The 23,442-nt window shown below is 38.2% G+C and overlaps 4 protein-coding genes across 4 annotated transcripts; 2 read left to right on the forward strand and 2 right to left on the reverse strand.

The window, feature by feature from the left end:
- The first annotated feature begins 88 nt into the window (after positions 1-88).
- Positions 89-7,884, forward strand: LOC137717841 (general transcription and DNA repair factor IIH subunit TFB1-3-like). The gene is made up of 20 exons (XM_068457329.1): positions 89-486; positions 838-916; positions 1,140-1,204; positions 1,313-1,376; positions 1,901-2,027; positions 3,130-3,205; positions 3,401-3,496; positions 3,735-3,779; positions 3,927-3,983; positions 4,125-4,280; positions 4,385-4,450; positions 4,767-4,890; positions 5,066-5,122; positions 5,246-5,355; positions 5,464-5,655; positions 5,763-5,876; positions 6,067-6,144; positions 6,279-6,326; positions 7,105-7,164; positions 7,545-7,884. The coding sequence occupies exons 1-20, from the start codon at positions 382-384 to the stop codon at positions 7,626-7,628; spliced, it is 1,803 nt and encodes a 600-aa protein (XP_068313430.1). The 5' UTR covers positions 89-381; the 3' UTR covers positions 7,629-7,884.
- Positions 7,885-8,279: 395 nt separating this feature from the next.
- On the forward strand, positions 8,280-11,076 carry LOC137718416 (pentatricopeptide repeat-containing protein At1g10270-like). Its single transcript, XM_068457964.1, has one exon. It carries the CDS (start codon positions 8,361-8,363, stop codon positions 10,875-10,877), a length of 2,517 nt encoding a protein of 838 aa, XP_068314065.1. The 5' UTR covers positions 8,280-8,360; the 3' UTR covers positions 10,878-11,076.
- A 932-nt stretch (positions 11,077-12,008) lies between these two features.
- Positions 12,009-15,069, reverse strand: LOC137718417 (glycosyltransferase BC10). The gene is made up of 2 exons (XM_068457965.1): positions 14,019-15,069; positions 12,009-12,831 (listed from the first exon to the last, which is right to left on the reverse strand). The coding sequence occupies exons 1-2, from the start codon at positions 14,547-14,549 to the stop codon at positions 12,190-12,192; spliced, it is 1,173 nt and encodes a 390-aa protein (XP_068314066.1). The 5' UTR covers positions 14,550-15,069; the 3' UTR covers positions 12,009-12,189.
- A 4,048-nt stretch (positions 15,070-19,117) lies between these two features.
- Positions 19,118-23,171, reverse strand: LOC137718264 (MLO-like protein 13). Its single transcript, XM_068457781.1, has 14 exons — positions 22,983-23,171; positions 21,965-22,022; positions 21,603-21,820; positions 21,345-21,461; positions 21,117-21,171; positions 20,916-21,019; positions 20,699-20,773; positions 20,502-20,590; positions 20,278-20,327; positions 20,152-20,192; positions 19,804-20,022; positions 19,647-19,714; positions 19,495-19,555; positions 19,118-19,392 (listed from the first exon to the last, which is right to left on the reverse strand). Exons 1-14 carry the CDS (start codon positions 23,103-23,105, stop codon positions 19,150-19,152), a joined length of 1,521 nt encoding a protein of 506 aa, XP_068313882.1. The 5' UTR covers positions 23,106-23,171; the 3' UTR covers positions 19,118-19,149.
- Positions 23,172-23,442: the final 271 nt, after the last annotated feature.

The following is a 23,442-nucleotide window of genomic DNA, read 5'->3' on the forward strand; positions in this document are numbered from 1 at the left end:
ACACGCTCAAGTCCCAATCTTGGCAGCGAAGATTTGTTCTTTACGTATTGTTTTTAAAAATATTTTCACCGAAAACGTTTTCAAGCATTTCAAAAACGCATCCAAACGAGTAAGACCTTCCGCTTCCTTCTTCAGTCGGAGAACAGTCGCTCACACAGACCCAAAGAAAAGAGGAAGGAGCTTGGGAGAGAGTGAGCCTCTCCCTCGGTCCGTACAAATGCGCGCCGTTTGTATCTGCAACAATTCTAAAACCCTAACAACAACTCTAACCCCCCTAATCTAATCCGATATATTAGATTTTGACAATTTTGATTGATCGATTCGAAATTCTTTTGATTTTTTGAAATCGTGTGCCCACCATTTGCGAACAAGAAGAACAAGATGTCTTCTTCATCGTCCTCGTCGTCGAGGCGAGTGGTGAAGCGTGCACAATACAAGGATGCGGCAAGATTAAAGAACCCTGGCATTCCCGGCGTTTTAACTATGGTACCCAACATTTGCTTATTTCTTCCATTTTTCCCTCATTCAATTCCATTGCTTTTCGTGTATGAACAAAGTATTCTGCAAACATTTTGTATATTCTACAATTGCTAATTTGCGGTTATCGGTAAGATTTATGGGATTAAGGACATAGTTCATGTGGATAGCTTGCAAATCATGCACCAACAGATGGTTTGTATTAATGAGTTTTGTCATTGGTTGTAAGGATAAATTTGCTACAAGTTTTGAGCTAAGTCAAAGTTTTTTTCGGGGATCTGTATGTCAAATTCCTTAAATATGCGACTGCTGGATTGCATTTGTGTAATGTTGTTTTTGCGAATGTGTTGGTATGGGCAGGTTGAGGACAAGTTTGTGTTCAAGCCAAACGATCCCACGTCTACCCAAACCCTTGATGTGGAGTTTAGACATATTAAAGGTACTCCTTGTATTGGCAACGGATTTATTTCTTTGAAGTAAGCACCTTGTTTATCATTTTTACCTGTTTCCTTCAAAAAGTCTTAGTAAGCCAAACTAAAAGACCATATCTTTACTAATCTTGATATTCAACGATTCAATTTCTCTGGATTACGTGCTCCCTGTTTGAGTTATATATATAATTCCCCCTTTTTTGTTTTTTATTCTTGCTCATGAACTTTCAGGTCACAAAAACACCAAGGAGGGATCCAAGCAAGCACCTTTGCTTAATCTCAGCAGCAGTCGTGAGGTTTTCTTTTAGTTGTAATTTATGTTACATCCTACCACTAGTTTAGAGCTAGTCTAATCCAGCTTCTTATTCTTTATTGACTGGATTTCTGCAACTGTTATGCCCCAGGTTAAAAGTTACATTTTTGAGTTTCAAAGTTTTCCCGATCTTCATGAATGCCGAGATTTTGTAGGTAAATCTCATTCATATCCAGAACATGTATGAAATTCTATGTTCATTGTGTTCAAAGGCTTATTTTCACATTCTTCTTTTGCTCTATATTGCTTGCTGTTGGTATAAATGTTTGATGTGGACCGCCTTTACTGGAATGGACTGCATCGTAAGAGACAGCCAGTAGCCACTGTATTTCTTTAGAAACCACTTGATTACTCATTTGTCTACAAATCTAACATTCTGCTGATATAATTCGACTTCTTTTTTAGTTGAATTTTGAGAGTTTTCCATTCAAATACTGCTTGTAGCTGTGATCGTGTGAGGGGTGTTTTAATGCCTTTACCTTTTCAGTTATCTACAAGATTCTAAATAACATTTAGTGCCAACCGTTGTTTTTTTGTGCCACTGCTTTCCTTACAAGCTTTGTTGCACTAAAATTTTATTTAAATTGTATTTTTTTTTTTTTAAATTATTAGACTTTTGTCTTGCGTGTTTTAGTTAATTATTTTCTCTTAGATTGTGCTCTTTGGTGTGTTTGAATAGGCAATGCCCTATCTAAGGCTGCAGAAGCTGCAAAAACTGCTCCTAAGAAAGATGGAGTTACATTGCCTGATGAACAACTCAGTGCAGCAGAAATGGAGCTCCGTATGAAGCTATTGCAAGAAGACAGGTTACTTTGTCTCCTCCCTATCAGATAGCTAACATCAGCATTTCACATTTTGTAGCTCCTTGGAATAGTTTAAAATCAATTTTTGTTTCCTTATGGAGATGTATTATTTTTAATATTTCTTGGTTGAACTATAATTTGGATTTTAACTTTCATCTTAATGCAACTCTCAGCAGGAAAGAATCAGGATACCACACCCGTTCTACAAGTTCACATGTTTTTATTTTCTATTCATACCATAGTACGTATTATATTTTTCTAGTTGTAGACTTTTGCCCAGAATAAACTAGTAAAGATTGTGAATGACAAAGTCTAATGATAGCTATTTAAGAATCAGGACAATACTCACCATCAAGTTTGCCGCTTGTTTTAATACTCTATGTACTTCTATGATAATTGATAATTTTTACGTTTTCCTAGTATTAACTTTCCCCTAGAATCAACTTTTAATGAAAAATGTTGAAATAAATCTAATAAAAGCCAGTGAAGAATAACAAAAGCACACACCAACAACTCGTGGATTATAAGTTCCCACCTGTTTTTCTAGTCATATGCATTCCCCTAAAATGAATTAATAACAGTTAATGTTGACATAATTGAATGCAGATTCTGATTAGTTTGATTCCTAGCATTGATATGTACAACTAATACTCACACAAAGACCAAATCTGGATGGCCTCCACTTTCAAAGTGCTTCAGTCCCTTCCTTTTTCAGTATCAGATTGCTGAATTCAAACATTTGGTTGCTTTCTTGTCTTTTCTGCCAACAATTTGGTGCCGTGGTGTTCTGTACTGCCATTTCCTGGTACAAGCAGTCCACCAAAAAAACCAGAAAAATAAAACATAAAAAAACAACAAAAGCAACTCTGCATAAACAAAAATACCCAACTATCTTGCTGCCTTGTTTTGTCTACAAGTTATTTTCTTTTGCCTTTGTTTTCTAGGTGGAAATTTGGACGGTAATCATAGTTTTGTAATTTATGTTTATGATGAGCTGAGGTTTTGAGAAGGTGAGTTACTTGCTATTTCTTGTTACTAGATTGTTTGCTTCTGAGCTTTCCGCATATAACTGCTGTTTTATGTCACTTAATTTTACTCTTCACAGTGAACTGCAGAACCTTCATATGCAGTTTGTAATCAGTGGTGTTTTGACAGAATCTGAGTTCTGGGCAACTAGGAAGGTTAGATACCGTAATGAAGACAGATTCTTGATCATGTTTGGAAAGTTGTGTTTACTTTTTCTTTTCAACGGCAAGCCTATACATAGTGTTGGTTCCCCTCCCCACCCATAGTGCTACATTGACAATTGAAACAAATTTTAACTGAAAGTGTATAGTTGTTATTGTGACATGTCTGCCTTCTGAAATTTATTGCAGAAGTTGCTTGATGGAGATAGCCGTACAAAGCCAAAACAACGGGTTGGTTTTAAAAATTCAATGATTTTGGACACCAAACCTACAAGTGATGGTCGGGTAGAACATTGAACTCTCTCTCTCTCTCTCTCTCTCTCTCTGATCTTATGATTCATTTGTTTCTTCTTGCCAATAGTTACTTTGGTTGCTTGTAGAGTTGGCACCTCCTTGATGACATTTAATAAAACTATTTTGTGGATCTTAAAGGATTCCTTTACTTATCCATAACTTTTTTATCTCATCAACTTCGTGGTTCGGAAACTAAATTTTTTTGTTTTTTGTTTTGGGAATTGTCTAGATGAACAAGGTTACGTTTAATTTCACTCCAGAGATTAAATATCAGGCATATTTCTCCACTTTTCACTTCTTCTTTGAGATAATACTCATTTCATTTTCAACAAATGCAAGTACTCTGAACGAGAGTTTGGTTATCCATCTTGGAAAGCTTTCTTTGGTGCTTATGCTTAAGTTTTGTTACACTCCTTTTCAGATCTTTGCTCTCAAACCAGCTGTTCACCAGGCATTTCTTGAACTAGTGCCCAGTAAGGTAGTGAGGATATCCAAACAATTCCTTACATAATCAGACACTTTTCCATGTTAGTGATAAGTTGAGAATTGAGAAGTTGCTATTTGCTTTCTTACTTCGCGCAAATCATGTTTTTCTAGCTTTCCCTGTTTATAATTCCAGATGACAGCAAAAGACTTCTGGACAAAATATTTCAGAGCTGAATTCCTTCACAGTACCAAGAATACTGCTGCAATTGCGGCAGAAGCTGCTGAGGATGAGGAACTGGCAATTTTTTTAAAGGAGGATGAAATATTGGCAAGGGAAGCTCGTCAGAAGGTGCTCTTAAAAAAATTGTTTTCTTCACCCTATAAGTTTTGGTATACCCTGGATGCTTCCGGTGCATATGTTTATATTCTTATTTTTATGCCTTTTTTTGGCAGATTCGACGGGTTGATCCAACTTTGGATATGGAAGCTGACCAAGGGGATGATTATACACATCTTCCTGTATGTTTTCTAGAACCCATCTTGAGTCTTTTATTCTAGTAGCCTCTATCTTATCCTAAAAGCAGTCTTCTAATTTTCCTGATACCCCCAAATTTAAGGGTGGTTGTCATATGATTTGCAGTTATAGATATGGCACATTGGAGAAACATTCCTCAGTGGTTCCTGTATTTTATATTCTGATATTCTGGATACCCACTTATGCCTTTGATCCACAATGAATTTTTTTTTAATTATCATGCTTAACGTCTCTAGGGATGCCATACAGTTGATTTCATTTTAACCGTTTCTGATCTGGTTGATATGTTTTAAAAATCAGGATCATGGGATCTTTCGTGATGGTGGCAAGGACATCACTGAACTACAGAATGAGCAATACAGGAGGACTTTATCACAAGACCTTAACAGGCAAGGGGCTGTTGTTCTTCAAGGAAGAACTGTTGGTTAGAGTTTCTCCTGAATCTATTCTATTTTCTTTCCTATGATTAATAAATGTCGTAAGCTGCTTCTATCTACTTATATATTAGTATAGTGATTTTGATGTTTTTTGATGAACCGGCTGAGCTATATTTCATCTATAATTTAGTAGATAACTTTGATTTGTGAACCTGACTTCAGATGGGGATTTAGAAGATCCAAATAATGTTGCAGAAGCACTTATGCGGTCAAGACAGGGTTAGCATTGTCCTTTGTTTCCCCCTTTGGTTTATCCATTGGGATTTCCTCCCCTCAATATTTCCTCTTTTGTCCGATGGCAAGTCAGGATCTGTGCTTAACTTTCGCCGGATGTTTTGGCAGAGCCTGATGAGAGTGCTGTGCAGGAGAGACTTGATAGGATTGCTCGGATGAATGAGATAGATGACCTTCGAGAACCTCACGATCATCCTGTTGCTCAATTATGTATTAAGGTTCACTTTGACATCATTCTTCCAAAAGGCCAACAGTTTAATGCAGAAGGTGCACACTCCTTTTGTTTTCTTCTGATGCTGGAGATTTTTCATGTGTCATGAATACAGGATCCTCGAGACTACTTTGACACGCAACAAGCTAATGCACTTAAAGCTTTGGATGAATCACGAATAGGAACTGAACAAAAAAAATGCAGCATGACCACTGAGGAAGCATATGGCTCCTTGAAGGAGTCTATATCTAAAATTAAGAGCATTGGATTGAAAAATTCCACAGTTGCACCAGAAATTGCTCTTATGGTAATATAGTCTTACTGGCAGGTCTTTTTTCTAGATATGATATGTATAGTTATAAAACTGTATACTTCAATTGCCAGAAAGTTTTACTACCCATTTCTGTGGTATAGGTTCTTAATGGACTGACTCAGAATATTTCTAGTACCAAGTATCAACTCGGAAAGAATCCTCGGGAGGGTATTCTGGACAGTTTGCCAAACAAAATGAAAGAGGAACTGCTGCATGTGAGTGAATAACAACTTGTCTGTTTACTTTCTAGATACTATTAGCTGCTTTGTAAGTAAAATAAATAAATAATATAGAAAAAGTTAATTACTGCTGCTCAGTTCTCATTGACATAGAGTTGATCAAGTTGCATTAGGTTTTGTTTACTTCACAGTTCTTTTGACTTTAGGGATATGTTTTTTATTCCAGCATTCGATGTCCATTCAAGAATTACTGAGGCATTTTTGGTCTACATATCCAATTACCACAGCTTATCTTTCTACAAAGGTTAGCTCTGTTTCCTTTATGCTATATGAAAATCATTACTCATTAACATCACTATTTGAATCTCTTCAACATGGTTTTCTTTGTTCTAAAAAAAATTATTTTTATTCTGTGATTTCACTAAATTATTCACGCAGGTAGGCAAACTGAAGGATGCCATGTCACAAATCTATCGACAGCTAGAGGTATCAGTCCTGCTACTTTATCTTTTTCTCATTTGTTTTCTTGGCTATTTTAAGATACCCCACATGCATTTTCTAAGCATATGAATCACCATATTGTGTTTTATAAAAATAGTTGTCAAAAGCTCAAAATTATAACTGATTTTTGGTCTCCTTCATAGTGTCATTATTGATGTTGAGCTGTTTTAAATTTTTCATGTGGAATGTGGAGTAATTTATAAGAAGTGCTGAAAACAGCCCAGTAGTGTTGTCTGCCTCATCAATTCGAGGTTCTTTCACCTCAAAAGTAGTTGTGCTCCTGGTGCCTTCTTTGCCTCATTGCTAACATAGTCCTTTATTAAAATCTGGTCGCCATATAGCTTTATGACAATCCATTGGGGATTTTCTGTGAATGTATCTTATATCAAACTGCCTTGTTTGTGGCAACCTGTGTGTGGTGGATCTTCATTGGAGTGGAGCAATGGGAAGAGGTTTGGAGACGAGAGAGACATTGGTTTCTTATTGTTGGATTTGATGCATATTTTTATCTACTGCTTTGACTGTCTAAAGATTCTTAGCTAGTGCTCCACCTTTGCAGTTCAACATCCACCTTAATTCTGTTTCATGAAATTTGGAAAAACAGAAAATGTCATTTGGTCATCTTCTCAAAACTCTTTTTTTTCTGTTTTCACATATGCAATATTGATTTCTTCATGTTTTAAACCCCATATTAATCGGGTTTAATTGTTTTGGAAGAGGGTTTAGGATCTACTTTGTTCACGTATCGATTGAAATTTTCCAGGAGATAAAGGAATCAGACTTCCGGCACCAGGTTTCTCTCCTTGTTCGGCCAATGCATCAGGTCAATACCTCTATTCAATTTTCAGTTTAATTGAAAGGATTAATTCATCTTAATCTTAATGTCAAGAAACGTATCTCTTATGTTTTAAGGATTTTTACAATAATGTTATGGATGACCGATTAAGTTTGAAACTGTATCGTACTTTATACTGATAAACCTCTTGTAACATGCTTTGCCGCTTGTTCTGTCGGAAAAGTGCGCTCTCTGTTTGGTGTCCACTTGTGCTGAGCTGCTTACTTCAGCGTTTGTATTCGATTGTTTTTGTTGCGATCGGTGGACCTATGACTTATCTATAGGCTTTTCATCTTAGTTAAAGGAAACGGGAACAGAAATTTCTTAACGATGGCTGGTACTGATGGACAAAGACCATTTTGGTACAGGCACTTGATGCGGCTTTTCAACATTATGAATCGGACTTACAGAAAAGAGCTGCAACTGCAACGATGCCGAATCGAAATGCGTAGGAGAAAGTTCGCCCTTGATTGGTTCACCCGTGTCCTGCCTTTTATCTTGTTGCGATCGTATGAAACTGTACATCCAATCAATTTTGCTATGAGCTTGTGCTTGATTGACGAGTTTTTTTTGACGTAAAATGTACGTTGATGTTCGACTATTCGCCAAAATTGGGTGGAACTATTCTTGTATGTACTTGCGGCTTCTGCACAGCATTATGTGATGCTTGTAGACTGTATTATGCATGTTAACCTCAGTTAAAAGGTTTTTCTAATAATATACGTTTCTCTCTACTCAATCGACTCCAAGTTTGCGTTTGCGATAGCATACTCGGTGTCACTAGTACACAAGATGGCACGAGGCCTAGAAACACCTAAAACATCATCGTCCAAAAGGGACCTAATACAATGAAGGGGGTTGGGTTGTGGGGGCACTTTTAGTTCTTTTAAAAATTCTTTGAAAGGGCGTTAATTTGGAAAGAAAAAAAAAATATCATTTCACCAAAAAAAATAAGTAAAATAAAAAGCATCTGGGCTTAGTGGGCGAGTTTCCAATCCAACCCAACAAGTCTAATGGTCTGGTCTGGCCCAAACAGATTTTTTTTTTTTTTGGTCGGACCATAACGCAGGCAGAGGCAGAGCAAAGCTGATAACCACCAAAACCCTTCTTCCTTCTTCCACCTTCATTTCCCAAATTGCTAGGGTTTAAGCATTTTCGACTTTCTCTCAGTCAGTCTCACAGCCATGTCATTCTACCGCCTGCTCCTCCGCTCTCTCCGCCGCCCTTCTACCCCAACAACCCTACCCCTAACCCAATCCCTCACCTACCTCCACCTCCACAGCTCTAACCCAAACATTCCTCTCCACCTCACCACCCCCACCCGCACCTTCGCTTTCTCCTCCGCCGAAGAAGCCGCCGCTGAGCGCAGACGTCGCAAGCGCCGCCTCCGCATCGAGCCCCCGCTCAACGCCCTCCGTCGGGACTCACGCCCCCCACCCCCACGGGACCCGAACGCCCCCCGCCTACCTGATACCACCTCCGCCCTCGTCGGCCCCCGCCTCAACCTCCACAACCGCGTCCAGTCGCTCATCCGAGCCGGAGACTTGGACGCCGCGTCCGAGGTTGCGCGCCACTCGGTTTTCTCCAACACTCGCCCCACCGTCTTCACCTGCAACGCCATTGTGGCTGCAATGTATCGCGCCAAGAGGTACAATGACGCTATTGCCCTTTTCCACTTCTTCTTCAATCAATCAAACATTGTTCCTAACATTGTATCTTATAATAATTTGATTAATACTCATTGCGACGAGGGCCGTGTCGATGTGGGACTGGAGATTTATCGGCATATAATTGCAAATTGCCCCTACAGTCCCTCGCCAGTGACATACCGGCATTTGACTAAAGGGTTGGTTGATGCTGGGAGGATAGGTGAGGGTGTGGACTTGTTGAGGGAGATGTTGAATAAGGGCCACGGAGCGGATTCTTTGGTTTTTAATAATTTGATTAAGGGATTCTTACATTTGGAGAATATGGATAAGGCTGTTGAGCTGTTTGATGAGCTTAAAGAGAGATGTTTGGTTTATGATGGGGTTGTGAATTCAACCTTTATGGATTGGTTTTTCAACCAGGGGAAAGAGAAAGAGGCGATGGAGTCATACAAGTCCTTGCTTGATAGGCAGTTTAGGATGGTCCCGGCAACTTGTAATGTTCTCTTGGAGGTACTGCTTAAGCATGGGAAGAAGAAGGAAGCCTGGGATTTGTTCGATCAGATGTTGGATAATCACACCCCGCCAAATTTCCAGGCTGTGAATTCGGAAACATTTAACATTATGGTTAACGAGTGTTTTAAGCTTGGAAAGTGCGATGAGGCAATTGCCACCTTTAAGAAGGTGGGGACAAAGGTGAATTCAAAGCCGTTTTCTATGGACGTTGCGGGGTATAACAATATCATTGCGAGGTATTGTGAGAATGGGATGTTACCGGAGGCTGAGACACTGTTTGCAGAATTGTCCTCAAAGTCATTGACCCCGGATGTCACGACTCATAGGACTCTGATTGATGCATATTTGAAAGTAGAGAGGATAGATGATGCTCTTAAGATATTTAGCAGGATGGTGGAGGTTGGTCTGCGAGTGGTTGCTAGTCTTGGTAAAAGGGTGTTCGATGAATTGATTAAGAACGGGAAGGCAGTAGACTGTGCACAGATTTTGAAGAAAATGGGAGAAAAAGATCCAAAACCAGATGCCAGTTTTTATGATGCTGTGATCAAGGGGGTTTGCAATGAAGGTGTGCTTGATACAGGCTGTGATTTACTGGAAGAGATGTTGAGATATGGCATTGGTGTTCCTCCAGAATTGCAGCAATTTGTAAATGAGGTTTTTGGAGAAGCTGGGCGTGGCGAAGAGATTCAGAGAGTATTAAATACGAATAGGTGGGGATACCGATCACTACCTAGAGAGGCACCACCTCAGCAATTCCAACCAAGATCGCCTCAAATGGCAGGACAATATCGTCCATCGTCAGCACCGCCCCAAATGACTGGACAATATCAACCACCATCTGGAACCTATCACTATCAGCCACCATCTGGAACCAATCAGCCACCTTCTGGACTCAATCAGCCACCATCTGGACCCTATCAGCCACCATCTGGAACCTATCACTATCAGCCACCATCTGGAACCAATCAGCCGCCTTCTGGACCTTATCAGCCACCATCTGGAACCTATCAGCCACCATCTGGAACCTATCAGCCGCCTTCTGGACCCTATCAGTCACCATCTGGAACCTATCAGCCACCATCTGAAACCTATCAGCCGCCTTCTGGACCCTATCAGCCGCCTTCTGGAACCTATCAGCCACCATCCGGAACCAATCAGCCGCCTTCTGGACCTTATCAGCCACCATCCGGAACCTATCAGCCACCATCTGGAACCAATCAGCTGCCTTCTGGACCCTATCAAATGACTGGAACTTACCAATCACCACCAAGACCTCCACATATGGCTACAAGCCAGCACCCCACAGCTCAATCCCCTCAAATGGCTGGACAATATTACACTCCATCAGGAGCCCCCCAAACGGAAGTACCACACCACCCTCCGTCCAGACTCCCTCATGTGACAGCTTCGTGCACGCCATCTGAAGATTTTCAGAGCTTAGGACCACAACACCCTCTGTCAGGAGCTGCTCAAGGGACAGGATCTGACCAATCACCATCAGAACCCGCTCAAATTACAGAACAGGTAGCAGCTGCTTGATCCTTATATCAAGTGATTGAAACGCCGGCAAATTTCTGTCTTGATTTTTAAGTTGGCCAATGCTACATTGAACTTATGCTAAGTGTCTCTCCATGCCACAAGCTTAAGGCGTTCATCTGGGTGTATAAGGGCTCTTGTGACTGAATTCTCTTTGATATTTTCTATAGTGATTAATATGATAAGTTACTTATTCTTGTGCTCGGCCATCTGCATGGTTGATGAAGATTACTATGACTTATAATACAATTATCAAGTATTGTGCATGTTAAATATATGAGATGAATTCGTAGGGGCCTATAGTTTCTGACTTCCGTAAGTTGTACGGTAGGTGAATACATCCTGGTGAATGGTTCAGTTTAGTACTTTGATTGTTGTTCTTTGGACTGGTTCCTCGTGGTGGCTAGGGGACGACGGATTCATTGTAATTTGGGGCCGATTCGGCAGATGGTGCTGTGTCGTTGGTTCGGTTGAAATCAATTTTCCTCGCATTGCTTATGTGTTTCAAATGGTATATGAATCATATGCAATTTTGATTCAACGATTCATATACAATTTTGTTTGAGTGTGTTATTAAGTTTGTTAATTTTTTGTGCGTACAAGTGAATAAAAATAAGGAAAACTAATGAAAAAGGACTTGAAAACTTTGAGTTTTAATGATAAGGACAAAATAAAGGGTAAAGTGAATAGTATTAGATTGATTTTGTAGTGTAAAAATGTGGTTTTTTGTTAAAACTCCCATAAAAATAAGCCAAATTACGTTTGTAGTCTCTGTTTCATAAATATCTCACTTAACGGCTCATTGGTTGCTATTTGATTTCACCTCGACAACACAAGCCAAACGCGAGGATTTCTCCAAAGTGCATGTTTAAGTTACTCATTACGACAAGAGCAGTTAGATCAAATACATACGACAAAAAGATTTTGAAGCCGTCAATAAATTAAAAAGAAAACTAATGAAAATAGTTTAAAGACTTTGAATTTTAACAATAAAGACAAAATAAATGGTAAAATGAATAGTATTATGATTGACTTTTTAGTGTAAAAATATGATTTTTCGTTAAAGTAAACAGTACCGAGAATTTTTCATTGAAGTTCTCTAAATTGAACTTTTGTATAATATATTGGTGAATATCCTTCTTCGAAGGACTTTGCTGATTCCACGATTTATTTTAAGAACCAACTCATTCTCTCAACTCAATGACACAGAGAACCAACTCAATAACGTCTCTCTATCCAAAACTACATCCCTCTACATCTTCGTATTTGGGAAGAAATTGATACCAAAATTCTGTGCTCAAAAGATCGGAAATTGTCAATATTCCATCACCGACGCGGCGAACTCGAGCAGAGGCCCCAGTGCAGTTGGTGCAAACTTCCGAGCAAATAGGTAACATATGGATGTCATCTCCGCATTGTACTGACACAGCGCTCCATTGTTCCTTATAGACCGTACGAAATCTTCCGTAATATTGTCTCCTCCGTACGTTGCAGGGTGCGGACCTCCCAGTGACCAGTCTACCCACGTCACAGTCCTATTCGAATTCAGCCATCCATGGAACATGTTGAAGTAAGTAGGCAGGTAATGCTCATCCGGGTAGCATGCAGGCAAACAATATTTGCTGAAGATTGTGTAATACTTTGTTTCCGACACTATATACACGGATAACGCACGGCTAAGTTCAAACCACTGAGACCCTTTCCTCCACTGATACAGTTGAATATCAGGAAACATTTCGCGGCTGTAACGCCCACGCCCATAACGCCCAGGATTATCGTATGACTCAACATAGCTATGGTTTGAACCGATGAGATACTTGTAGACAGTGGGGAAATTATAGATCGGGATGCAGCTCTCAGAGAGAAGAACAAAGCGCTCATTTGAGAAGTCAAGCAAGGCATTCGCTAGAAGCCGCCTCTCTGCATCAACCAATGTTACTGTCCCCCATGAAACAGGCTGCAGAGAAGAAAATTTTTAAGGGTAAGCATTACGTAATTCATTAAGAACGTAGACCATATTATCTTCACGAATGATAGATGCACACACCTCTCGGGTCTTTTTTTCATCTCAGATTACTCAATAATTCAGAACACACTCGTGATACAAGTTTAAGACAAAATCTAAGTGATCTAACAATACCGGATAGCACTAACTAATTGATATATGGACATAACGCCCATTGCAATTCTCTTAAGCTAAGAAGAAGGAATTACAACACCATACGCAAACATGTAGCGTAGATTTCTTCAACCATGGTTTATTAAGAAAAAAAGAAATACAGTTTACATGGCACATGATAAACAACAATGCCTAACAAATCTTCAAAATTGGTTCCATGCTAAAACCTAGTGTTGCGATGACAGACAACAGATCTACTGTAAGGACCATGAAGAGGAAATAGCAAGACCCGAATTCAGGAAAAGAAGTTTTTCACCAAAGCAATAATGATTATTTCACTTCCAGTGAGGCTACTGATCTGTATTTCTTCCAAATTGAGCAGCACTTAGCAATTGCCTTACGTCTGATTTTACAAGAAGCTACTGCAATCAGTTACCTAACTTAACGACAAAGCATATCCGTGAAATTTCAATATATAAGAGGATGTTACGGGTCTACAGAAACAATGGCCAACGCAAAAATTGCTGCTAATGATAAAGCAATCTTAAAATTAGTTCATGAGTACCTAAGTTTAAGTCAGCGTGATGAAGGAAGGAATAAAAAACTTTGATAACTTGGATCTTGAAAAGTAAAGGATCTAGAGATTAAATTAGGTGGTGGTAGGAAACATCCCTAAAGAAATTCAGAAAACATTAATCTTGCAGGACACCAAGCCAAAGAGTCCATGATAATTACCCTACTTCCCTTGATACAATACAAGTTTCTGATCTCTTAAGCGAAGAAAAACAAATAAACAATTACACGCCAAATAAAATTATCATAGCTACGAAATTCAGTTCACTTCCCTCCCCCACAAACTTAGATAATCTTTTTTCATGCCAATCTCCCTCACAACATTGATACGACGCTACAAGTACGCAATAACATAATCGTATAAATCAAAAGAGAAACAACGAGAAATATTGAAGCAGTAGAGCATCAGTGACAAGAAAAAAGAATAGAATGTCATAAAACATGCCTTGTACCTGACTGGGGATTTGGCGTTGATAAAAAGGAGAGGTGGTAGAAACATTGAGCTCATAACCCGGAATTACATGGACGTAAATTGAGAAATACTTGTCATGGCCATGGAAGAACCTCTCCCACAAAGGCAACAAGGGCAAAGGTCCTCTAGTCAAAAACATGAAAGCCACTTTAGGCACTCTCTCGAATGGAAACTCTGGCTTCTGCGGCACCATTGAAGCTCTCCAAAAGAGCTCATCATCAGACAGACCGTGCGTCAAATTCTTCGGCTGAAGAAACGTCTCCATGCTTATACAATCAACCTTGTCAATAACTTGCACAGTAGTACAATTCTTCTCCTTGTGCGGCTTATTGGCGGAGAAGTGATTGATAAACGAATAAATCTCAGTTTGTGAGCCAAAATGCCGGTTAATATGGGCGCTCGTTGCTAATCCTATAACGACGCCCACAACGAAAACTACCAAGAACGAGAGAATCTGCAAGAGTTTGAGCAAACCCGGGTGCTTCTCATAGTCTTCTCTGCCTCTTGCCATGGCTTTCCAGATTCCAGAAAATCAAATTCAAATCCAAATTCCAAGTCTAAATTCACACTACCATTTATATATGAACACACAAACACTTCAATTCTGGAGAATCAGCACTGATTAATTACTTAATTCTAACAAATACTGGCATCATTATTACTCAAACTGTGAACAAATAGTGCCTCAAATCATAATTAGAAACTCAAATGAAATTAACATAAATCAGAGCCATTTGGGTACCTCTAACTCAATCGATGAATGATGGATGATGAAGATATCATCCAAAAGTTATAAACTTGCTCGGAAAATTCTGGGGAAGAAGTAAATAAAGCAGAGAGATTCGATTTGGTGATGAGAAGAACATACAGAGTGGTTTAGAAGGAAGATGCGAGGGAGTTTGGAGACAAGAACCTTACAAATCAAAGCATATACAAAGTGGGGTCGGTGATGAGTTTTGATTGGGAGAAGAGAGAGAGAGAATGTTTGTGGGTACGTCGGTTTGTGGTGAGCGTGTTGAGAGAGAGAGAGAGAGAGATTGTACTTTGTGGGCTGACTCTGTCTGAATCCGAGTGCTTTGTTTGTTTGTTTGTTGTTATTTGCATATAAAGTGGAGTGCTTCTGTTTACAGTTAAAAGAAAGAAAAACAGCACCAGGAAAGTGGAAACTTGGACACGACACGGTCGTAGGATACTCATGTTTTCATGACGTGCCCATGAAAAACAGCACCAAGAAAGAAAAAAAAGCGTGTCTCGCCTCTTCAATCTTATCTGTCAAGACATAAAGCCTTTTAATTAGTTGTGAAAACATCAAGTTAGTCGTAGTACGTTAATTTAGTAGGCCCCGATAAATATTTCTTAAAGAAAATTGTGTGCGACAAAGGTGAATTTAGATTCGATTTTCTTCAAATGTGAATTTGAATTATATTATTATTAGTTTATTGTAAAACTTAACTCATTTCCTCACCTCTTAGTATATATAATATCATTTGTTAAAACAAATATTTACGTGTGACAAAATTTTGGGTAGAAAAAATTACGTTACAAATCATTTTTGATTTGACATCATTGCGTATCAACCTTTATCATGATATGAATGATAGAAAAATCGAATTACATTATCTATTCTAAAATTGAGGAATGATTTGACTGTAGCTTAGCTACAGTCAAAACTTTGTCATTCAATTTCATCTTATTTACAACAATGCCAACCAAATGGAGATGGGTTGGGAGGGTAATTATGAAACATTAGGAGGGTAATTTTGTTCAAAGGGTGTGGGAGGGTAATTATGAAACGTTAGAAGGGTAATTTTGCTTTTACTGATCCTGGAAGTTTCAATAACAGCGTCGCTGGCCAGCAGTTGAATACTAAGCAAATTTTATTTGGCATTGAACCATTTCTTAAGATTTGATTCAGTTTTATTTAAGGAATTTGAAACCTTTACGTTGAACCATTTCTTATCGTAATTCATGGGTTGCTAGCGCAAATATAGTGCGATATAATGTTTTGATGCATACTTGATTCGGTCTCAAATGCGATATGTTGTAATTCTTTCTAATTTCATTGTTTACCTATCTTTGTGTGGATTAGGCGGTACTGGAAACAGTTGCGAGAGTAAAGTCGAAGAAAAAATCGACGAAGGAAGAAAAGTAGATGCTTCTGACTTAAATTCAGTACAGTTTTTCATGGAAAATATAATTGCTCCGGTTATTTATCTTAACAGACCTAAATGTAACTTTGTTTTTAATATTTTTAGGACAGTGTCCTCATAATATCAAATTTTAAATCAAAATATCCAATGCTGCAACTAGACTTCAGGTAAACTTACTGGCTCATTACAGTTTCGTTAAGTTCATTGGTCTTCTCTTAACAAAAAAATGCCGATTTGAACTCATCTACTGGTTTCATTGTAGATTAACGTCAGATTTGGTGGTCGTTATTGTATCTGCAACCTGTGGTGGCATTGCCTTTGCTTGCGCTGGACAACCGATCTGTTACATTCATAAGTACATACGGGTGTACATATATTTCCAAACCTATAGAGAAAACTTAATGCTATGATCTTACTTAATGTTCATATTCTGTTGATTTTTGAACGTGCAAGTCATCAAGAGAAAATCAAGAATGTAACCTCAGCTCAAGAAGGTTTATATTTTTGCAAGTCCATTTTTCTTTTGCTAATGTCAATTATTTGTATCTCAAAGGAAAGATACCTGACATATGACGTTTCTTTCAATCTTTTTGCCTTTTTTGTTTACTGAGAAACTTATAAAACTAGGATGGAAGGTTATGTTCTTCTGTGTCGTTAGTCTACGGCCAGCGAATTGGGATCGGTCTCGAAGAGCTCTGCATGTTCACCGTTTGTTCATCGATCTCAACTTTTAATTTATTTCTCATTTTTTATAGTTTTGGATTTGTAAAAACCCTCGATTGATTCGGGTGCTGGTATGGTCCCTTACATGAGAAAAAAGTTTCTTTTTTGTTCCTTAAATGGTAGCCGTATTACTAATTAGCTACAGAAGTTATATATTCTTATGAGTACGACGGTATGGATGCAGGTTTGTTATGTTGCTTTTTGGGATGAAATTACTTTAAATACAGAGGAAAATTTGATTGTACGCAGAAATCTAAACACTTTATCGCTGAAGGCTCTACCAGCTATGCAGACCGTTGAGAGATCTGGACATTATATTCTCTATCTGCTGCTATTTTATTACTTTTTTTTTTTTTTGGCTTGGAATTACATTACAAGTATATAAATGTATGAACACTTTGGGTAGACGTGGTGAGCCATACACGAATCGTTTGAGATGCTGGGCTATTACAATCGAATTAGAGGTGGCAAGCCATACCTGAATCATTTGAGATGCAAGGCTATTATAATTGAATTAGATGTGGTGTCATTCAAAATTTCTGCACTTTTTTGTTTTTATATATGCTGTTTGGCTATAAAATTTGTGATTACATGCCCAGATAAAATTTCACATCGAGATTTCAAACATTGTACTACATTATGGATAAGAACAAAAATTGACCTTCTAAAACATACGTAAAGTTATATAGTTTCCGGATACAAACTGTCCATGTAAATAAAATCTTTTACTGTCAAGTTTTAGTAATTCTGGTATAACTCATTAATATGTATTTTTCTGGATTTGTCTGCCATGAGTGTTATGATTTGTTCTAGCTAATGGACTATCTGAAAATATTATGGTTTTCTTAGCGGTATTTATGTAGTCTTTCTCTCTCAACTGGGTTTTCTCCGTCGCTGGCCCTATTCATTCTGCTGCAGATTGTTCAGATTTTTCACTTTCGTCGAGGTAAAAGTTCAAATCTGTGTATTTTTGTGTTCGACAAGTTGGTAGGGCAAATTGTACTTTGCTCTGCATATGAGCAATGTCTAAGTTTTACCCATTTGGTTTTTGTGTATTGAATTGGATCGAGAGTTCATATATAGGTTTGGTTCCATATTTATTCGGAGAAGAAAAACACAAAGAGGACAACACAATAATTCTAGCACGATTATGTATGGAATGAATTAAATCTATTAAAGAATATATTTTGGATGTGTTGTTGGGAAGGGATCAGGATCCTCTTCTGATCTAAGGATGAGGATCCTCATGACTAAGGAGTGTAGGCCGTTGGATGAAAATCCAACGGTTATAATTATTATAACTTTAAAGGGACTCCCTGTTTATAACCGTTGGATTTTCATCCAACGGCTCACACTCCTTGATCAGAAGGATCCTCATCCTTAGATCAGGAGAGGATCCTGATCAGTTGGGAAGAACCTACACTCCAAATATTTATGAATTGGATTCATTATAAAATGGGAGCATTTTTACTCACCACCATTTAGTGTGGTGTATGCTCCCCACCCTATTTACATCGTTAGATGAATTTGAATTTCGAGATTCATGTAGTGGATAAGCACAAATCTCAAAATTCAAACTCATATAATAATAATAAATATGGTGACGAGCATACACCACACTAAATGATGGTGAGCAAAAATGCACTCTTATAAAATAGGTTAATTGTATGCGTTACTTCTTTAAGCACTAAATCTTTTGTTAAATTTCAAATTTTAGTTTTTGACTTTCCTTTGGCAGGACTTTTAATTAAGCATGCATCTTTGGTGTAATACAATTCTATTCTTGAGGTTTGGATATTTTTTACTCACTTTTCTGCCCATTATACGTTTGAGTATCTATCTTTTGGCTTATTATCAATGAAAAATTATGATATGAGGATTTTGACTATTGACTTATCATTGGTATATTTATTAATCAAAGAAAGATTAGTTTTCACAGATGAAATTAATCAAATGTCCCAGGTTCTATAGTTCAATTCTCTCGGTATGCACTATGGACATTATTCAAGAAATTGATGGTTGTTTTAGCATAGTGAGATTGCCGTTGTAAGGTTGAAGGAATATGCTTTTAGTTTTCTCTTTGATCAGTTTAATGCTAGAAATACTAATTTACATTTTCTTGGTTTGAATTTGTACGTAGAAGTAAATTTCGACAATGAAATATGTTGTTTGTACACATAGTTAAGTATATGGTTACATGCAAATTAAATGAACAAAAGAGGCAATTAAAAAAAAAAATCATGAACAAAGTTGAGAGGATGAAACTGGCGAAGTTGTAGTTGTTATGTTAGCAGCTGTTTCTTGTTGTACAATATCAATTTGAGATAACTTTGTATTCATCATGTTGTGCATTTGTGTTCTCTGTGATAGAGATTCGTCGTTGTCTGTTTTATTTTGCTTGTCTTTTGCATCTTCCAACCACGAACCAAGAGATTGTTGTACATTTTGATCAAACATTCCTTCCTTGTACGTGCTACCCATCTGAATCATCCAAACGGAAGATATTATTTACTGTACAAATGAAATGAAAAAGACAAGGAAAAACAAAACAAGCAGTGTGAGAGAGACGGAGAGAGAGCTTACCTGGCTGACAATTGCATACAAGGGTAGTGTGCTGTAACTGCAAAGCACTTGAACGATCACACTGCATACGGTGATGGAAGCATGAGATGAGAGTAATTAAGTACACAAGTTGCTATATTATGTCGAATTGTTTCCTTACAGAATTCCATTACCCCATAATAAGTCTCGGCACGATATACCCCAACTTCTCCATGATGCATGAATGAAATCCATACGTGGTCTGCAAACAAGTGAATCTTGACTGTCAGTCATACGCAGATCCAAATCTGAAGAATTGTAAGATATATGCATTGCATAGTGCACACATACCCAGATCCAGAAGAAGAATGCAATCTCAAATGAATTCTGGAACAATATGAAGTGGATCAAATTCAGAACAATGCGAGGCTTGTTAAACCAAAAGTGTGTGTCTGAAGGCTTCACTCTTGCGGCTGCTTCATGATCATCTTGTACTCTCGTCCCTTGCGTAACCTCCTGAGCCAAACGGATAATTATGTGTTCTAGCTTAGCGCCCACAAGAAGCAGAAGCTGTCATCCCATATCAAACATTAATCATTTTACATGCGATCATCTCCTCCAAGTCACTCAACAAGATTAATAGGAAATTATTGATTTCCAGTTCCACTTAAAATTAAGGGACCTTAAGGCAATACTCACAATCAGCGGCAAAAACGCTAACCAAAAATAGGTATGCCATCCTGCACATTCGAAGATATAGATTGTCAAGTACTTCACTCAGATATTTAATTCAGCTCAAATTGAGATTTTATTACAAGAGCTTACCTTCCACGTTCAGCAACAAAAATAGCACAACGAAGAGCCATAGGTACCAGCTACATACATACACACATACATACGGTTGAGTGAATATGTATTACTATATTAGTCGACAATCAAATTCCATCTAATCTTAATACACAGCTCCGGCCACAAAAGGATCTTCATCTATATACGCAGCTGAGCTGCTTAACAAGAACAACAACAAAACCTCAACAGCCAGGCATTACCTTATCCCAACAATTTTTCTAAAATCAATTTCAAGTGTCCGCATCATGTATTTGTGAAAATCAAATCGACGATTATGAGGGAAGTGCTCCTGAAACGAAACCAAGTCAGTCCCATACATTTTTCGTAATGACATGCCCACGGGAGAAACTTTAACCTTGATATGTGAACCACATGGAAACAAGGAGGAGATATTAACCTTGATAAACCCTTGTCGCAATGCAATGTAGTCCGACTTAGTGACAGAACCATAAAATTGTTTGAAGAATGATATCTACGAAAGTACATTCAATTGAGTGTTATCAGGTATCTTAATCCTTCATATTATATAGGAAATAATATAAAGCAACAAGGAATGTTGAGAACCATGCATAAAGAGTCCATAATCTCCAACAACAAAACTATAGCAAACTCACCACCCAACCTATGATAGCTGCTCTTCGCCAATATCCTACTCCTCGTTTACTGAAGAATTCATGCTGTTGGCGTTGAGCATGCACATTTTCACGACTAGTTGGATCTGCATAGGGTAGCGTATATTCAATCATACAAAGCGGATACAAGCACTTGGATTGGCTAAAATATACTTGGGAATCCAATTTCATAGTTACCCTTACCAGATTTTGTAGTATCCTGCCTAGCAGAATCCTCCCAGTGCTTCCATTGACGTACCTACTTATGGTAAACCGTATGTGTTACAACGTAGAGATACAAACCATATCCATTGCAGCACTATACAAACTGAAAGGTCCCAAACCATAAAGAGCTGGAATAGGACACCATGTTGTATCAAGCACATTTAGATAATCATCCAAATAGTAAAAAGATTCTGAAAGAAGCATTACCCTTGCCCCTCCAAGAACCATAGTTGTGACACAAAAGATCACATGCACAACTGCCAATACAAAGATGAAGATGTGTAGATGATGTAGTGCTTCCAATGATAACAACGGAACCTTCCCCTAAGGAAAAAGAAAAAAGCATGCATTGTCCTGTAACTTTCTCTGTCAAAAAAGCGGAATGCGCGCGCGCGCATACACCGAACTCATATTACAAGCATTAAAAGTGGTGGTAAAATGTATAAGGCACTAACAATACGGTACCTTTTGCAGACAATGGTTTGAATTTGTATCTGCAGACAAAAGCCGCCGCCGATTGTTTATAGATTGATCAAGAGAGTAATGTGCATTATTGTTTCCCTCAGAAGTTTCCCTCTTGCACGGAAGCATGTGATTTGCTAGATTAGAGGGGATGCATATGCGGATTATGGAACGCTGAGATACAGTTAGTAGAAGGGAAATGAACCCTAAAAGCATCAACTCTGTTTCAATGATAGGAAACACAATGATTAGTGTTAGTAAAGTATATAGGCATTCTTAATTTATGATCCATACATCTAATTGGTCAAGATACAAGAATGAAATGATATGTTGGGAGGGAGGGAGAGAGAGAGAAGGAGAGAGACCTTCTTTTAGTTTCTGTAGGGCTTCAAACAGCGCATCTTGTTTCTCACGCTTTAAGTACTGAATTTCCAGACAAAAAAAAAAAAAAAATACATTAAACCAAATAGCAAACTAGTTGAAATTTTTTTGATGTGCCTAAATAACCCCTTGAAGAATTGTCCTATAGATAAGTTCAACTTTCCAAAAACAGAGCTAAGAGTACTCTGTGACTCTGTCTGTCAATAATTTGAAAGTAGGAAAAATCCTCATTTTTCAAGATTTTGGACATGTCTCGCAGCTTATCAATGCTACGTGCATCTTTTGTGACAAATATTTATCGATTAAATAAGTTCCCGCCCTCCGTATATGCATTGCATTTATCCCCTGTCAATACATTCCTGCTTATTCGCATATTTCCATATTCACCAGCTGCTAAGAATTCTATAGATTGAATAAGGAGCAGTATGGTGAGGACTGAAAACGATGAAGAACTGGCCTACTGTTATTACTTATTATTGTGGAACCGATGACAAAAGGTTATTTTTCTCCAAGTACCGATGAGGGAACAATGAAAGACAAACTCCATCCACCGCTACTGCTAGGGATCACTTAAGTTAAATCTAATTTATCATCGTTCTATTACTTCTTTTGACCCATTACCTATGTTCCTTACCCAGGGGCCTGATTCAAGCTGTCAATACTTGTAGAATTCTAGCAATGTTGAGCTTTTTACGTAGGTGATGTTAGCACTACTTCTGAATCATCATCATCATCATGAACCTTGTGATCAAACTGATCCCAATACTAAAGGATCTAGGCTAATTCAGTTATCAGATTTGTTAATGATTGTATTTGCTAATATAGTTTCAGGAACTGTTGGTGATGTTAGATTTGTTGTGAACAGTTCAGGTGAGGTGGCATGCCGGGGGGAATGGGGAGTGGAAAGCATTTTCCAGCATGGGAGGGAGAAAAAACGAAAAGATTTCAAGTGTTATAATGATTGCAAATATGATAAGAGAGGAGGGAACAATGTTTGGATACCTTTCCGAGTTTATGAAGAGCGCGCTCGGCACAAAGAGAGAGCAGAACAATGACAAAGCAAACAAATGCAACCACCCATGTCGGCTCATACTCTAAAGAGCTGTTGAGTTCTTCTTGTGCCATAGCTTGGTCACACCAAAATGAACAATCCACCAACAAAGATTGCCGCGGTTAGCGTTTTAGGTTGGGACGGAAATGAATGTTGTTTTAATTGATTGCGAACTTTAAATGTGTAAATATAGGGAAACTTTGATTCTGGGGACAAAGAATACCCTTTTCCGAAGCAAAGGAAAAAGAAGAGAATAAAGGGAGAAGCAAATAAATTGGGGGTACTCATATTCGAGGTGGCCGTGCATTTCAAGTAATGTGTAGAATTTGAATCATATTAGTATTAGCCCATTGTGAGGCTTAGCTCACTCCCTCACTCCCTCACTCCTTAGTGTAAATAATATCGTTTGTT

This window comes from Pyrus communis, chromosome 15 (assembly GCF_963583255.1).
Source record: "Pyrus communis chromosome 15, drPyrComm1.1, whole genome shotgun sequence".
Classification (NCBI taxonomy): Eukaryota; Viridiplantae; Streptophyta; class Magnoliopsida; order Rosales; family Rosaceae; genus Pyrus; species Pyrus communis.